Below are 18119 nucleotides of genomic sequence, written 5' to 3' on the forward strand. Positions count from 1 at the left end.
GACGTTTCCTTAATGGATTTAAAGTTTTATTGTTTCCATGCCTTTTGTTATAAACTATATAAAATCACTTCTGCCCAATCTAACAGCATTTAATTTTTTAAAAGTCAACTCTTATGAAACCTGTTCTGTTATTATAGAACATTTGCTATTTATCAGCATTTACCATAAAAATAGGATGCTTTTAGAGTGATGGTTGAAAACCCATTTGTAAAACCCTTTTTGTTTTAAAAGTGAGGCGGTTAAAGGAGTCAATATAAATTAAAATGTGCTTTTCACGTGAAAGCAGTGAAGAGTCAGTGTGAATTTCAAGTATGCCTGGTTCACCGAGAATAAGGGAAATAGTCTACAAAGGGCCAGCATAAATGATTAATGATTAAAAGATAGCTGCAATTTAAACGTAATACGATGGGCTTTTCTCAAGTGCCGAAGTCGTCTTTCTACTACAAGTAAGTCTTGACCTGGGTGTTTGTGGACAGAGGCAATTCATGGAGGGCTAACCGCATATAGAATAAAAAGACTCTGTTGACCTGGCAGTGACTTTTGCATAATGAGCACAAGGATAAAATAGTATCATTTTGAAAAAAAAAAAAATATATATATATATATACACACACACTACATAGAGATTCTTTCCTTGCTCTCTGAATGAAGGCTGGCTTCCATGTCCTGGGAGCATCTGACAGTCATCAAAAGAGGGTTCTGGGCTTCCCTGGTGGCGCAGTGGTTGAGAGTCCGCCTGCCGATGCAGGGGACGCGACCGGGAAGATCCCACATGCCGCGGAGCGGCTGGGCCCATGAGCCACGGCCGCTGAGCCTGCGCGTCCAGAGCCTGTGCTCCGCAACGGGAGAGGCCACAACAGTGAGAGGCCCGCGTACCGCAAAAAAGAAAAAAAGAGGCTTCTGGTGCTGATGGTCCCAGCCTCTCTGAGAAAGGGTCCTTCCTGACCCAGCGCTTGGCCTTGTGAGGAGAAAAACATGTATCCGGCCATCAACATGCATGCAAATCAGCCTGACAACCTTTGGAGGCCCAGCTGTCACTGTCCTTCTCACCTTCCTAAGTGCACCCTTACTGCCCCAAAACAGCCGGTGGGAAACGAGCTTGCCTGCCTGTCTCTGCTCGCGCCGGGTCTGTGCAGGCGTTTTCCTTAGGAAGAGGGAGCTCCACCGCTGGTTGAGCTGGACCAGTCCCGCTGTCAGTTCACAAGTGCTGAGGCTGAGGTCGCAGGCCGCCTCCGAGGGGATCCAGGGGTTGGCAGCAGCGATGCGTCTAATGCCTGTTCCCACCTGGGCCAGCTCTCCTGTCATTTTTATTTTGACTCTCTCCAGCTACTGTAATAGGACCCTAAACTTCAAGCCCTCTTTGGGCACCCCTGCATTATTATATTATAGCTCAAGTAAAAGACAGATCAAGATCAAATAGATTAAATCTAATACAACCACTGATTTATCAGTAGTTTTTAGGCTCATCAATAACATGGAGCTTTTTTTGTTTGAACTTTATTTCCAACTAGTTTGTGGAGTTGTAATATTTAAATTAGATACAAAGTATACCTCGTGAAGAACCAAATTCTGTTGGGCAAACCTGTAAGTTCCTCACGTCCGTTTCATTCATTCATTATTTACTTGTTGAAGTGTCCTCTCATAGGAAATCCCAGAGGGCATTTTCTTAATGTCTTCCCCATTTTGAGTTTAAAAGGGACTGATGTCACCTGGATCTCCAAGTACTGACACATTTCAGCTCAGTTAGTAATTACTGACTATGTGTTAGGAGTTATGGGCAGTGCCTGACATTGCTTACGACCTATACTCGGTGAGCACCGGGGTGCAAAATCAAAGGACACCAACCTCCACCTGGCCCAGCAGTTCCTCGTCAAGGTGGTCATACGCACACACTCACTGAAGTGGACCAATCACTTTCTTAACTTTTGCCATAAATTGCTATGTGCCATCCGCTGTCCTGTTTTTCCTTTTATCGCTTATTGAGTTAATGAAAAATTTTTTAAATACATGGAAACACATATATCCTTTCTGTCTGGTCCACTTTAGTAGAAAGGAAGATGGGGTGTAGGCTGATTTCATACCTTAGGAGGCTTTATATATGCTGGAAACTTGAGTTTTTCAAAACACTGTGTGTTTTGAAAAAATGATAACAGAATGTCCCGCGTTACATTTGCGCATCTAATTTGGGTTATGCTGTGAGAAGTGTCCTTGCCTGATGCCTGAGTTAACTTTACAGACTGGTGTTAGGGTTTGAAACAAAGGAAAGCAAAAGAGAGCTTTCCCTTCACCCTTCAAGTAAAACTATTAGAAGCAGCCCCCTGGAAGACTTGACCATGTTACCGTGGGTAAACCAGGCCCGAAGGTGCTAGTCTCTGACACGCACACCTTCGTGAGACTGTGGGAAATTCCCAAGCTGGTCTTCTATGGGTGAAACACAAGCTCCGGTTCGTTGGGGCACTGGTTCTCCTTTGATCCTCCCCTATTTTAGGTCTGGTTTACAGCCTAGTTGGACTGTCCTCTGTCTAGAGGTGATGCTTTAGTATCTTACTGCCTCTCCTCACTCCCAGCTGGGACATTTGGTTTGGGGAGGGAAAGAGAAAAGCTGAACTTGTTTTCCAAATGTAAACATTCAGAGTAGTTTGTGGCCTTCAGTTAGGTAGGTGGCCGTGACACAGCGGTCATTTTTCTTTACCAGGTGCTAACCAGGAATTAATCCTATATCAGTTTGTTTCTTCCCAGAAAGATCTGATGTGATGAGGGAGTTGACTTACTATTTCCATGAATCTCTTAGTATTTGAAATACGTAAACCTCAGGATTTTAGAGATGGGCCGCTTTTCACAAATTAACTTTTCACACTTTGACTATAGTGACTGAGTGCCTTAATGTGATGTAAGCACAAATTCCTTGAGTACAGTTGTCCTTATGAGAGATATTATCCCTGGAACACAATATCTTCTTTTAAAAAAATTTATTTTATTTATTTTTGGCTGCGTTGGGTCTTTATTGCTGCCCGTGGGCTTTCTCTAGTTACGGTGAGCAGGGGCTAGTCTTCGTTGCGGTGCACAGGCTTCTCATTGTGGTGGCTTCTCTTGTTGCGGGGCACGGGCTCCAGTGCGTGCGGGCTTCAGTAGTTGTGGCAAGCGGGCTCAGTAGTTGTGGCTCACAGGCTCTGGAGCACAGACTCAGTAGTTGTGGCACACGGGCTTAGTTGCTCCGCGGCATGTGGGATCTTCCTGGACCAGGGCTCGAACCCGTGTCCCCTGCATTGGCAGGTGGATTCTTAACCACTGCTCCCCCAGGGAAGCAGCCCCACAATATCTTTTTAATTTTAATTTAATTTAATTTTATTTATTTTTGGCTGCGTTGGGCCTTTGTTGCTGTGCGTGGGCTTTCTCTAGTTGTGGCGAGCGGGGGCTACTCTTCGTTGCGGTGCACAGGCTTCTCATTGCGGTGGCTTCTCGTTGCGGAGCACAGGCTCTAGGCATGCGGGCTTCAGTGGTTGTGGTGCTTGGACTTCAGTAGTTGCGGCTCACGGGCTTAGCTGCTCCGCGGCATGTGGGATGTTCCCGGACCAGGGCTTGCACCCGTGTCCCTTGCATTGGCAGTCGGATTCTTAATCACCGTGCCACCAGGAAAGCCCGGAACACAATATCTTGCTGCATTTTCATACCTAGACTTGTGACGAGTATATCTATATGAACAGTCAGATCTTGTGATGATTTGCAACTGCTGATGGTCTGTCTTTATTGAGTTTTCTATCAGCATAGTTTCAACAATTTTTGAAGCACTGGGTTTCTGTTCCTTTGATTTCACCAAAATACTTGTTATGTTTTAAAGAAAAAAAAATGCACCGATATTGTCATATATTGTGGGATGTTATATGATAGCATTTTTGAAGTTTTTAACAGAATAGTTTAGATTTCAGATGACTAATACGTTCAAAAATACTAAAAAAGAAAGATCCTAGTCATTTACATAATAAAAACCACACTGAGGACAGATCCATCCTCTGCATCTGGTTATGCAGCCGGGATGCTGGGTGAGCTCGCAAGGACTATGAAAGGACTGACGTGAGGGCTGAGGGTCCAGGCCTGAGCCCCATCTGCACACAATTATGCAGTGACTCCCAATCAGGGGAGCCAGCTGACCCTAATGCGAACCAGATGGGCCGTTTCTTAAAATGCAAATTGCAAGACCATTGCACATCATAATTAAAGAGATTCTCAGATGAAGGAATTTGAACTGACAGTGCCCTGACAGTCATCGTGTGCCTTGAAGGCTCTTGGTAGTTGAATGATATTCAAGACTGAAGCCTCAGAGCACGGGGGTGCGGATGCAACTCAGCAGCGGCAGCTCTGCTGCCGACGAGTTCAGGGTGCTTCAGCGACTCGAGGATTTACTGTAGCTGCGTTTGTGCTAGAGGATTATACATGGAGAGCCAAGAACGTGCTCTCAGAGCAAGTGCTCTGTGAGGTTCAGGAACTAGCCAGCCATCGTCTCTTTAAATAGTAAGTAAAGGAATGTTTGAGCCATAGGACCTTGACAGAAAAGGAGATGTGAGCTCCTTGAAAGGATACACACGCCAGAGAAGGGGGCACCGAACGCCTGCGATAAGTCTTCTCCTTCCCCTCCGTGACTCAAGCAGAGAGGGGTTTACCATTGTCCCAAAGACGTGTGTAAATGTTCCGAGTCCTCTTACGTCCCCAGGTGTATTCTTGAGAGAAGAATAAGAGCGGGTTGGGCTGTTTCTTCAGCGAACAGTTCCGGGCCATTCGCTCTTGCAGAGCGCTCTCTACGAGGACATGGTGACATGGAAATTGAGGAGATGTGGTTCTTGACCTCTGGGGTTTTAGCTTTATGGCGAAGGCAGACATCATTACGCGAGCTGGCTGTGGAGGGAGGCAGTTAAGTGCATTTCGACAGTGACAGGTTAAATGCTGAAGAGCTAGCAGAAGAATGGAGCCTTTCTTTCCAATTGGGAGCCTTAGGGAAGGTGGCTCCGAAGGGTGGCATTTGGACTGAGCCTGGAAGTATTCCAGGGTCTGTGGTCCGAAAATAGAAGGAAAGAGATTTCAGAGTGAAGAAGACACCATGAACAGGCCGTGGTAGTAGGGAGTGCCTGGCAGTGTGTTTGTGGGTGTAAAGGCAGGTGTGCGACAGACACGTAAAATGTACCACGAGATCAACTGAAAGATAACTGGTAGGTGGCGGTGAAGATGGATGCCTCGAGTGAGATGCAGAGACGTTTCCCTCCCTTCTGTAGCAAACAGATGCGCTTGAACGTTCTGAGAAGGAGAAGGAGAGCCTCTCTCCTCCACTTGAAGAAAATAACCACAAATACGGTGAAGAGGGAATTAGAGAAAAGAGATTGGCTTGCAGGGAGATGGGTTAGAGGCTATGGTGACGGTCCAGACAGGAGAGGAAAGTGCCGAAAACAGGTGGTCACCATGGAGACAGGATGACTGAGGGGTTCCTGAAATTATACTCTGCAGTAAAGCCACAGGATGCTGGTAGGTGCAAGCACAAGACAAAAGGTTCTGGGAACCCTTCGATGTCCAACAGCCTAGAGATGTCATGAAGACCTGCGTCTCAGGAGGAGGGGCGTATCTGGGGACAGGCATTTGAGAGGGGACTTATGCAGGTGGATGAGGTCCTGCAGCCCAGAGAGGGACTGGGGGTAGATGTGAGAATCACTCGCTCTGCAGAAATATTCTGGGCATGGAAGCGTGTAAGGTTATGCACCGAGAAGTTTCTGAGATGAGCTTGAAAAAGGCTCTTGCAGGGGCACAGCAGGAGCAAAGACTAGGACGGAAGAGTCCCACAGCAACCAGGAACTTCAAGGACGTTAGAATCAGAATGTCCAAGGGACTTGCAGAGCTACGGAAACCCCTTTGTTTCTCTACCTTTCTAAGTGGCTTTTCCTAATCCAAAATGTGGCAGAAAATTCAGGGAGAAACCGGAGATGGGTCATGGCTCCAGGCAATTTATTTAATCTTCCTCAGGCTCAATTCCCTGGGGCTCAGAATGTAGCTACTTCACCCTTCACCCCGTTGATGAGGTCACTGCAAGGATCACATGAGACAACTTTATGGTAAAGTGAAGGGCAACGTACAGATACAACCCGCCGGCAAATCAACATGGAGAATGCAATAGGGGCGGTGACTGTGGTTGTTTAGAAAATAGTTTTTTGGGTTTTTAAAAATTTTATTTATTTTATTTTTATTTTATTTATTTTTGGCTGAATTGGGTCTTTGTCGCTGCACGCGGGCTTTCTCTAGTTGGGGCGAGCAGGGGCTACTCTTCGTTGCGGTGCGCAAGCTTCTCATTGCACTGGCTTCTCTTGTTGTGGAGCACGGGCTCTAGGCGTGTGGGCTTCAGTAGCTGTGGCTCGTGGGCTCAGTAGTTGTGGCTCGCGGGCTCTAGAGCGCAGGCTCAGTAGTTGTGGCGCACGGGCTTAGTTGCTCCGCGGCATGTGGGATCTTCCCAGACCAGGGCTCAAACCCATGTCCCCTGCATTGGCAGGCGGATTCTTAACCTCTGCGCCACCAGGGAAGCCCTAGAAAATAGTTTTTAAGAGTCAGTGAGCTTTTGAGCAGATATACGTATGCCATTTTAAAATTATCCACCTCTGTCCACCTCAGTGTTTAATGCCTTTAAAAGTTCCCAGCACAAGATTGGGCTTGGATTAAGATCAGAATGAAATGAGTTGAATTCGGCCGCATCACTAACATGCATCAGAGCTTATGTTTTGTATTTGCGCATTTTCTAGTTTGCTCAGTTTAAACTCAAGAAACGGAAAAATGAATGCAGCGTTCTGAGCTAACCATTTCCAATGCTTAGCTGTCAGTGCTTTAGGCAAATACTCGTTCTCAGCAGAGAATGATTTTAATGCAGCTGGTGTTCTGGGTTTGGATGGCATTGAACATCGTGATGCCATAGACTCGACCTAATTCAGTTAGTTTCATATGTCCTGTTAGTATTATAAATTGGTTTTAAAACTCCCTTTCCATAACGGCTGCTATTTCGAACCGTGGTTCTTAAATCTTTCAGTTACCAGGCGACTTGCATGCACTGTAGGGGGAAAAAGGAATCAAAATGATGAACTACTTTCCAGTGAGGCACCTGTGAGGGACTTCTGAAGCCAGGCACTCACTCATGCCCAAACCAAACATTATCAATTCATCTTTTTCCAATTTTAGACGGTAAGTCAGTAGGGCAGAGGTCCAGCAGTCAGCTGGGGAATCCACAAGACTCATGCTTCGGAAACCATTCTTGTAAGATTGGACCACGTGAGAGGATTGGGCTTTATGATGTTTTCCTTAAGAGGAAAACTCACTCAGATAGAGAGGAGAGCAAACTTGAGAACCGTGCTTTAAGGACCCTGGGATCTGTCGGCAGAGACGGAGCGTGTTATGTGGGAAAGAGGGCTCAAGCCTCCTCCTGACTGTCGCCCCGTGTGGATTCCGGGTTAGCCTCCAGTGGTGCAGCTTGGTAACAGGATTTACTTGGAAGAACACGCATAAAGGCGTTGCTCTAGAAGTGACCTTTTTCAGAATCAGGAATCCGTTTAGACCCTCTAAAAAACTGGGAGAGCGAAACTGAACTTCGTGTCAGGAGATTTCAAATGTGAACCCCTGATAGGGAGGAGTTGCTTTTAAGAAAGGAAATAGAGGATCCGTTGTCACGAGATGAGATTTGTCTCTTCCGTAGATTTTCTTTCTCAACTTTCACCGCACTCCGAGTCACACACGGGCTGTTTTAACTGGCGCGGTTCTGTTTCAGGTGTCCCCCTGAAGCCCAGGAAGGAGTTACGATTCACAGAACTGCAGTCCGGGCAGCTGGAGATTAAGTGGTCCTCAAAATTCAATATTTCAATTGAGCCTGTGATCTACGTGGTACAGAGAAGATGGAATTATGGAATCCATCCTAGTGAAGACGACGCCACGCATTGGCAGACGGTAGCCCAGGTTAGTGCTTCATAGGCAGTGTCTCCCCCTTGAGGCGGTGTCTCCTTCGCCTACAGAGAGAAACTGAGCTTGCTGTGCCGCGGTCAAAACAACCTGAGCACCGAACTCACGTAACGCAAGGTGGACGTGCTCTGCATGTGGGCGGAAGACGGGATGGGCTCTGTAGGTGTAACCAGGTACCGCGAGAAACTTGGCTTCATGTGTTCACAGCGCACGTGGAAGGGAGACGGTTTTCTAATGAGTGTTCACATTTATTCCGAGAAGTACGCTTCCTTGAGATAAACTTAAAACCGACTAGAGTGAGGGAAATGCAACACCCGCAGGACTCGCCAATGTGCTATTTGATCATCTCAACGCCTTCTCCTCTATTTCTCCTACATTTAAGCCTTTATTCCGCATGGGACTCTCGTGGCGGGAGGAAGATTCATATCACAAAACTACTTAGTGGGAAGCGGCCAGCAGCTCATCAATCTCCCCTAAGTGCTTTCTTCTTCTTGGTCAGCTTACCAACTGGGAGGCCACCTGGATGGAGTTTATCTTCCCAGTGCTTTACCTCCTCTGTCTTGTGGATGTGAAAAGCAAAATATTTTCTTTCTTTTTAAGAGCTGTTAAATGGACTACCAGCTGCAGGCAGACTCCACGGATGGAGGAAAGAATAAATTCTCAATACACAACTGCTTCATGCTTTTCAGCAACTGAAATGCCTTCTCTACGTGTAGGTCTATAGGGGGAAATTCTGTCCTGAAGTTGATCAGGTCATTTTTTTCTCCAAGGACAAGATTCCCATGATGTTTTTTCAGTAAATATAAAATAAATGTCAGCATTCAGGTGTTAAGGAGAAGAATTTGGTCCCTTTCGCAACAGTAGCATCTCAGAAAGGATAGACACTAAAATAATTTAAATACCACCCAAATCAATGAGAAATGTGATGTTAAGAGAAACATCTTAAATTAGGGGGGAAGAAAAATGGTCAGATAAATTTAGCAATTCTATTCCATACCTATTTTGTTAAAAAATTGTGTTTTAACAAAACATAAAGATGTTCAGAATACAGCCTGAAATTATATTTGGTTTACATGGCATTCTTCCTTAAACAATGCTACAGTATCATTTGTAACTTTTCCAAATTATGCAATTTCCAAATATTTCCAAATTATAAATTTGAAGATTTATGAAAGTAACTGATGATAAGCCCTTCTCTTTCATATCCTCGTATTCGGAGAGAGGAAAGACCTTGCACTATCATTTCGGTTATTATTACTATTTTCACTAGTTAATACCACATGTAATGCTTCCTTTCTCTGTCTGCTGAATGCTGTGGCTAGCATGCTGGCTTTAGTTCCTTAAATTGAAAGCTAAAACTAGACAAACAAGTCAGTGAAAATGTTATCTCAAATTCTGCCAAACGAGGTAGAAAGCCACACTTGAAGTCATCTTCTTCCTTTGATCTCGGAAATGCTTAGCTTCTTTTGAATGTTAAAATACACATGACGATCCTTTTCAATAAGTTATTATAAACTCAGCTTTAGGAGGGTTTCAATTCAGTTCTGTTTTCCAGTTTTATCCACCGAACGCCAAGCTGAGCTCAGCACTTGGCACACGTGAGGCATAGAACTCGGGCGTCTATCCCTCGGAGTCAAGGCCAAGGTTTCACGTCTACCCTAGGACGTTGCTGGAAGCAGGCCTATTGCCCTGAGTTTGATGAAGGGGAGGGCAGTGGGAAGATGCTCAAGTTGTTTGATATCTTGGGACGTAGCTGTAGGGGCAGCAAGACCTGTGGACCTGTCCCATTGTCCAGTTTTCTTCTCTGGACCTTTTCTTGGACGAAACATCCCTCACCCTTCAGGAACACGACTCTTCGCAGATCTTACATGATTTCCTCAAATTAAACAAAAAAGTCTTGGGTTGCAATGTACTTCCAGAATTTAAGCGTGTGGGTTCACGTCCATACTTCCAAAATTATATTTGGCGAGCAAGTAGGAGGCATTTCCCTTCTATAAACTAAAGTCGATTTCATTTTCTCTACACTGTAATGATTACAGTGTATGTAATTCACTGTAATTGTAATTCACTGTAATTCACATGTATTTATTCATCCGTAAGTATAATTTATTGATGAAATCTCTCCAATGCTGTATTTAGTCACCAGATTTTAAAACAGCCCAAGCATTTGTCACGAGATTTTGACTTCCAGAGAGCTTTGACTCTTTGAGGTGAAATACCTATGAATGGAATCAAGCAGTTGGAACCTTCCCTAGGAATTCCTTGGTCCCCGACAGCCCCTCCCATACCGGAGCAGGACGGGCTGCTCTCATGCAGGAGGGCAGGGCACGGCGAGGCTGTGTCGCATGGGCTGATAAGTGCGTGTGTTTCTAAAACAGACCTGATGGGCACGTCAGGATAAAGGGGATCTCTGTGCTCTGTGACTTTCCCCTCAGACCACGGATGAGCGGGTCCAACTGACCGACATACGGCCCAGCAGGTGGTACCAGTTCCGCGTGGCGGCCGTGAACGTGCACGGGACCCGAGGCTTCACCGCCCCCAGCAAACACTTCCGCTCCTCCAAAGGTCAGTATCGCTTGCCTGTCCCTCTATGTCCAACTCGCCATGGGGGCGCATCCACCTCATCTCTAGGTTCTTACGTGTGGTTGGCCAACAGGTGGCTGTGCTGTGCTTAGCGAACGGGACCAGATGGGTCTGAAGGTGCCGGCGAATTTGTGATTAGGACCATCCCTGGGCTTTTACCTCTGAGAGACTGCAGAAGATAATGTGATGGGGTTTTCTCAACTCTGAAGTCATGGTTTTCCATGATCAACTTCCGTTGGCTCTCTCAATATATTCTGAGTCAAGCACCATTCAGTTAATTTTTGGAGAGAAAGGTTTACTTTCTGCCACATCAGACTATGCAGGTTTCTTGAAACCGTTGCTATACTGAGTGTGAATTAATCTCTTTTGTTTCATAAGAGGCAGAATTTAAATCCCTCCCGAGTCACTTTATCATGGCTATCATTTTGTTCAGTTCCTACTTCAGTGCTATTTTAAAACCTCTTTGGGATCCGATGAATACTAACTATATTACATGTGTGGTTAGTTTAGTCTGTGATAGTGGGAGGACATCATTTGACTGGATATTAATAATAGCTCCGTGTTTATTTTTCTCCAGTTGTGTTGAGATGGCTGTGTGCGCTCTGAATTAATGATACATCTGCCTGGCTAATAGCGAGGGCCAGTTTCATGGATAGAGGTTCGTCCACTGATTCCCTTACTAACCAGCAGTTATCCTCTTAGGGAGCTCGTTTAAGTTTATTTTAAGAATACATTATGATATTAATGAAGAATGTGAGACTGGTAACATCAGTCATGTCTTTCAAAACGGGAAGGTTTGAACCGGCTGCTATAAATTGCAGTTTCCGTTCCTTTTTGGGTAAAATGTATGCTTCCGTTAGTCTGTCCGTTTCTCACCAGATAATATTGCCACACCTTTCTCTGCACAATCATAGGTCTCAAGTGGGAACCTTGCAAGCAGATCAACTTAGTATTTGAATTCTGTTACGGCGTATGTTGTAGATTCTTAAGTCTTTCTTTTAAAAAGTCCTTTTAAGAAAAGCAAGGTGGAGCGCACACACCCCCGCCAACCCCGAGGCAGATACACTGAGCAGGTCCAAAAATGAAATAAGAAATACAGACGTCAGACCTTCCTTGTCTGAGGACTGTCTCCAAGTGGTCCGAGGACTGAGAGAGGCCGTGGGAATAAATAATTAACAGTGGGTTCAGAGGCAGGGCTCGGTACAGGGCTCGAGAAGCGTTCACGTTGACCTTGGCAGTTCCAATGCGGTCCAGGCGTGCTGTGGTCACAGCGCGTTCCCATCTCCTCCCTTGCCGGCAGGATTGGGGTCTGGCGCTCTCAGATCGTGGCTGCATGTCCAGACATGAGACAGAGCAGCTCCCAGCCTCTGCAGACAGAGGTGGAATCCCTTTCAGAGTCAGACGGGGTCTGGGCAGAGGCCCTGTGACAGTCCCCGGGGCCGGCCCGGTGGCTGCCAACCATTCTGGGGAAGGAACAAGGCCGTGCTGTCCCAGCCCTTCCTACATGTCTGAGGACCGTGTATGTCTAGAATTAGAGCGGCATCCCTCAAATTTAAACAGGCTTTTGTTGAAGGAAAGTGCACCGTTTGGGGGAAACCTTGCAGTCACCATTAAATTGTTCTATTTCTTGGTTTTACAAATATGCCCAACAGTCAGCATTCCAGACTTCAGTTCTTGCACTTCTGAAACCAAAACTATTATGCCTAGAATTTATGGCAGATTCTACTGTTTCCACTGAAGATGCGCCACAGAATGATGGGAATATAATAGACCCACGAAACAGTTGAAAGCATTTTCTCCAGGATGTGGCTAAGGATACATCACCGTTTACAAGGTGGTACCCTGTCTTCCCTCACCTCAGTCAGTTCTCACGAAGCGTAGAACTGTGTCTTACTGGGAAAATAATTTTTAACAGCCTTATTGAAATATAATTTACATACCATAAAATTCACTCATCTTAAGTGTGTTAGCCAGTGATTTTTAGTATTTACCATAAAGTCGTGCAAGTGTCCTTTATACAGTTTTAGAATCCTCCAGGAGCCTCCCTGGCTTACTGGGAGAATTTTAGGGTAGAAATAAAGTGTTTTGGGGTCTCGTTTTATCACTCACGTTTCATTCCCTTTTTTTATTCAACAAATGTCTGTTGAGCACCTGCTCTGTGTCAGGCACTGTGCTAGGCACTGAGGTAACAAGTAAAAGACAAAAATGTCTGCTGTGGTGGAAAACACACACACACACACACACACACACACACGGATTCACTCTAATTGGGGGTGAGAGGAAACAGTAAACAAGATTAGTACATAAAACACTCTCATATACTAGGGTAGAGAGTGATAACTGACAGTGCGAAAAATAAAGAACAGACACGGGAGCTGTGGGGAAGGGGGTGCTTTTGTTTTCTCCTATTTCGGGGAGGGCGGCCACAGAAGAGATGCTGTATGAAGGAGTGAAGGGCTGGCCTTGCACCGTCCGAAGGAAGAGCCTTCCGGTTCCAGGGGGTGGAGCCTGAGGGTGGAGCAGAGAAGGGTGCAGACTGGAAGGAAGGAGGGGCTGGGCGCGCTGGGTGTCCAGGGTCACGGCACGGGGCGCCAGTGCAGTATTCCCGCTCAGAGCGCGCTGCGCTGAGTGAGGAGAGCCCGACAGAGGAAGACGAGCGCTCTACGTTGTCGTTTATATGTGGATCTAAAAAGCACAGCAACCCAGTGACGCAGCAGCAGTAACGAAAGGCGACAGTAACGTGGACGGAGGCAGAAGTCAGCTGTCCGGGGAGCTCATGTGGAAAGGTGACTCTGACAGGCTTTGGGGACTTACCCGTGGCCTGTAGGAAATGACTCCAGGGTCTTTGGTCAGGAACCGCTGGGCGATTGGTGTGACTAAAACAGAGATGACTGAGACAAGAGGGTGTTTCAGGGGAAGACTCTTTCCTTCCTTTGGGGATGCACGTATTTCCAGAAGAGTAATCGTTGCCCAGCCAGTACGACTGCTGTGTTTTAGGGCCTTTCCTGCACACGGGCTTTTCTGAGGGGTGGACGTACCCCGGTGAAGGACCCTGGACGTGATGGAAACACGAGTAATCAAAGGAGCAGCTGAAGACACAAAAATAACTTTGTTTCTACCTTAAAATTTTCCCGACAGGGCACGGAGGATCTTAACGGGGTAGCGGAATCCTTCTAAAATGGGTAGTGGTGGTGGTGGTCACACCCTTAGCAAACACTAGAAATCACTGCTTGCACGCTTGAGTGAACTGTATGGTATATAAATTCTAGTTCAATAAGATTGTTACGTTTTCTTCCCCCAGCAAGCACTTTTGTATATTTGTAAATGCAGTGGAGTAAGATGGGGAGAGACGAGGTGGACCGTTCTGGCAATGTCTTCAGCCGTCAGGCAGCTCTGTCATCCCCTCGCCCCCAGCCCCGTTCTGTGATGCATCTTCCCGGAGACCAGCAGAGGATCTGTGATGACCAGCGCACACACGCTTTTGGTCTGCAGAGCACAAGGACTGAAGTCCGGAATGCGCCTTGCCTTGAGACGTATGGAAGGATGCATGTGCGGTGTGGTTTGTAAAAGCAAATAGCACCACATTTTAACGGTCACTGCAGCGCTTCCAAAAGCGGTGCATTTTCATTTAATTAAAAGCCCACTTATGCCCGCCCTGCTCCAGAACCAACTGGCACTGTACCAGTTGTACGTCTTCTAGTGGTTTAAAATTACTTTAAGAAAGAAATAGTGCTTCCAAAATAGTTGTCTGTGCAAAGGGTAGGCCATTTTCTAGTGCATTTGAATTTGCATATGGGACCAGACTTGATCATTTCAGGCTGACTCAAGGGAAGGGGCAAGGATCTTTTCCATCTTCCACGAACACCTCTGAAAATAAAAGCAAAATTAAATAGGACGATAAAAAAACTTGGTAAGGTGGGCATCATTTAGTTTAGTTAGGCCTGCTGCCTGGTATTCATCCTGATTCTTACAGAAAAGCCAAAATTCCTGTCTTTCTCTTCTTTAGGGTTACTTTCAAATACAAAATTACTAGTCTGTGGTTTGCCCGAATAGATTGGTTACTCAGTTAATTTCCCTTTAACTCTTTTTTTTTTTTTTTTTTTTTTTTTTGCGGTACGCGGGCCTCTCACTGTTGTGGCCTCTCCCGTTGCGGAGCACAGGCTCCGGACGCGCAGGCTCAGCGGCCACGGCTCACGGGCCCAGCCGCTCCGCGGCACGTGGGATCTTCCCCGACCAGGGCATGAACCCGTGTCCCCTGCATCGGCAGGCGGACTCTCAACCACTGCGCCACCAGGGAAGCCCTCCCTTTAACTCTTATATCTCCCTATAACTTAATCCTAACCCCTTAGAATACCTATTTTCTATAAGAAAATTCTGAGTTGTTCATAGATTGGTAAGTCAGTTTCAGGCTTTTTCTTTCCAGGTGAATACCGTTTCTGGATATTTTTATCGCTAACCCCTGCCAACGCCCCTCCCCAAGGTTGAGGTGATTTTTCTGTATTTACTTATTTAAATGCTCTATACTGTCTTTCTCCCTGGTACTTGAGAAGGAAAGTTGGCTACAACCTTAAAAACTAAAATTACAGTTAATTTAATAGACTAATGTATAATGTCCCTTTCTACTTTTTGTCTCTTAATGGAGAAAATGGAAATGGTAACCCTTCCACATGGTGAATTGCCTTCCTAGGCTACTCCTGGGATGAAGCGCTCGCTTTTCTGGGCACCAAGCCTGCCAGACCCTAGGGTCTTGGAAACTTTTCCATCCCGTGGCGTGGGGAGTGAACCCTAGGAAGCATCGGGAGACAGGTGTAGATACGTGTGGAATCACAGGGGCGTTTGCACGTGGGACTCCTGATGCGGGAGATGACCTGCCAGGGACGTGATCCCCAGACGCCCGTGCAAGTTAAGGCTCCACATGGAAGCCGTTTACAGAGGCAAGGATCCAGGACACCGGGTGGGCAGGGGCGGGGGTGAGAGGGGAAGGTGACCGGGAAGGGAAGGCGGAACACAAAGGCGCGTTCTCACGCTAGTTGCCACTGTGGGCAGCCCTTCGCCCTCTGGGGAACTGGGGCGTTGCAGGCGGGCTTCTCCTGGGCGCCTGTGTCCTGCACACGCACAGAGCCTGCTCTGGGTGCAGACAGAGGTGTGGTCGTTTACAAGCTGAGCGGACGTGCCCTGAAATAGCACAGGACAGGGGACAGGGGTGGCACCCCGAGAGCGTCTGCTGTCTACCTCTTGGTTTACTCAATAGCTACAAGATTCCCGTTACAGACGTGTCTAATATGTTTTGAATTACGGTTTAAAACAAAGATATGAATAGTTTGATGGACGCAATTCGGCGAGATCATGAAAGGAGCCCCCGTGTTCCCGAACGTGGGACAGACGTAATAGTAAGTGGAGACAGACAGGCCTTTCCAGGCTTGCTTTCTTCCCTCCCGAATCTGCCATCGCCCTTCCCAACATCAGATCCGTTTCACACTGTCGTCCACTTCTTTGACGAAGCAGCCCCTGACTGCTGACCCACAGAGCGCCCCAAAGTGGCGGGCATCAAGTTAGAGTGACGCTCTTGCCAGCAGAAAACATACTTTGGTATACACTGGTCTTGAACATGTTCTCGATCATGTTGATATTTATGGACAGGGCAAAAAATGTGCATATACTGCATGCTTGGTATTGGAAATATACGTTACTAGTATCACTTTCTGTTGCAAGTGACTGTTTACAAGTTGACTGAATTGGGGAAATAAAGGGCTACAGAGACTTCTGTGTGTCGACATCAGCAGTGGAAGCAGGAAGACGGACGGTTTTGTGCATTATGTTAAGCAAAGCCCAGCTTCATTTTCTTGCGTGTTGCCAAAAGCACGCAGACATTGGTCTGGATGTTTGAGGTTAGTCCGTATCCATTTAACACTGAATTAATGTGCGTTTAGGAGATCTTATAAAGACAAATGAAAAAATCCACCTTCCGTCGTCATTAACCTAATACGTCTTCTAATGTACATAATACAGTTATTATATTCACTTCCTTCCAAGTTCAGAGTTTTCCATCCATCTTTCCCCCCTTATTTCCCCATGTGTACAGGATACATTAAAAAGCAGAAGAAAAGCAGACGTTGTTTTCACAGCGTGCGAGCATCACACGGGATGTTATTCCACGCATACATTACGGAGTGTTAGGAAAGCGAGAACAGACTCCACTGTGGTCATAAAGTTCCCTGTCGCTCCACGGGGACCCATGACTTTCTACGCAGCTGCTCTGTGTGCCATTTCCACTGGACAACACTGTGCTGAGCACATGTCCTGAAACTATGTAATAGCTGGGAATTTGCCTGCCGTGCAGTTTCTGCAGCTTCCCTAAGTTGTTGTGTGTCTAGATACTGCAGGGGGATTTCTTTCTTCTCCTTCCCTTCCCTTCCCTTCCCTTCCCCCTTCCCTTCCCTTCCCTTCCCTTCCCTTCCCTTCCCCCTTCCCTTCCCCCTTCCCTTCCCTTCCCTTTCCCCTTCCCTTCCCTTTCCCCTTCCCTCCCCTCCCCTCCCCTCCCCTCCCCTCCCCTCCCCTCCCCTTCCCCTCCCCTCCCCTTCCCCTCCCCTTCCCCTCCCCTCCCCTTCCCCTCCTCTTCCCCTCCCCTCCCCTCCCTTCCCTCCCCTCCCTTCCCTTCCCTCCCTTCCCTTCCCTTCCCCCTTTCCTTCCCTTCTCTTCCCTTCCCTTCCCTTCCCTTCCCCTCCCCTCCCTTCCCCTCCCCTCCCCTCCCCTCCCTTCCCTCCCCTCCCTTCCCTTCCTTCCCTTCCCCTCCCTTCCCCCTTCCCTTCCCTTCCCTCCCCTCCCCTTCCCTTCCCCTCCCCTCCCCTTCCCCTCCCCTCCTTCCCTTCCCCTCCCTTCCCCCTTCCCTTCCCTCCCCTCCCCTTCCCTTCCCCTCCCCTTCCCTTCCCCTCCCCTCCCCTTCCCCTCCCCTCCCCTCCCTTCCCTCCCTTCCCTCCCCTCCCTTCCCTCCCTTCCCTTCCCTTCCCTCCCTTCCCTTCCCTTCCCCCTTCCCTTCCCTTCCCCCTTCCCTTCCCTTCCCTTCCCTTCCCCTCCCTTCCCCTCCCCTCCCCTCCCTTCCCTCCCCTCCCTTCCTTTCCCTTCCTTCCCTTCCTTCCCTTCCCCTTTCCCTTCCCTTCCCTCCCCTCCCCTTCCCTTCCCCTCCCCTCCCCTCCCCTTCCCCTCCCCTTCCCCTCCCCCTCCCCTCTCCTTCCCCTCCCCTCCCCTCTCCTTCCCCTCCCCTCCCTTCCCTCCCCTCCCTTCCCTCCCCTCCCTTCCCTTCCCTTCCCTCCCTTCCCTTCCCTTCCCTTCCCTTCCCTTCCCCTCCCCCTTCCCTTCCCTTCCCTTCCCCCTTCCCTTCCCTTCCCTTTCTTTCTTTCTTCCTTCCTTTCTTTCCTGTCTTTCTTTTCTTTTTCTTTTTTTTTGTTAATGAGGGAAGTAAAATTATTCCAACCACTGTGTCTGGAAAGAAAAAACAGTTTAAATATCAGAACTAACCTACGAATTAGCTGGAGAACGTGTGACTGGTTATATCATTGCTTTAAAAC

General features: G+C 47.4%; 1 protein-coding gene across 1 annotated transcript in view; it reads left to right on the forward strand.

Annotated features, from left to right (window-relative positions):
* ANOS1 (anosmin 1) overlaps window positions 1-18119 on the forward strand; it is a 188470-nt gene that overhangs the window by 136105 nt on the left and 34246 nt on the right. Inside the window, exons 5-6 of the mRNA XM_060137589.1 lie at window positions 7784-7968; window positions 10407-10536. Coding sequence (XP_059993572.1) covers window positions 7784-7968; window positions 10407-10536 — 315 coding nt within the window. The remainder of the gene's footprint in view (window positions 1-7783; window positions 7969-10406; window positions 10537-18119) is intronic.

Source organism: Lagenorhynchus albirostris, chromosome X (genome assembly GCF_949774975.1).
Source record: "Lagenorhynchus albirostris chromosome X, mLagAlb1.1, whole genome shotgun sequence".
Classification (NCBI taxonomy): domain Eukaryota; kingdom Metazoa; phylum Chordata; class Mammalia; order Artiodactyla; family Delphinidae; genus Lagenorhynchus; species Lagenorhynchus albirostris.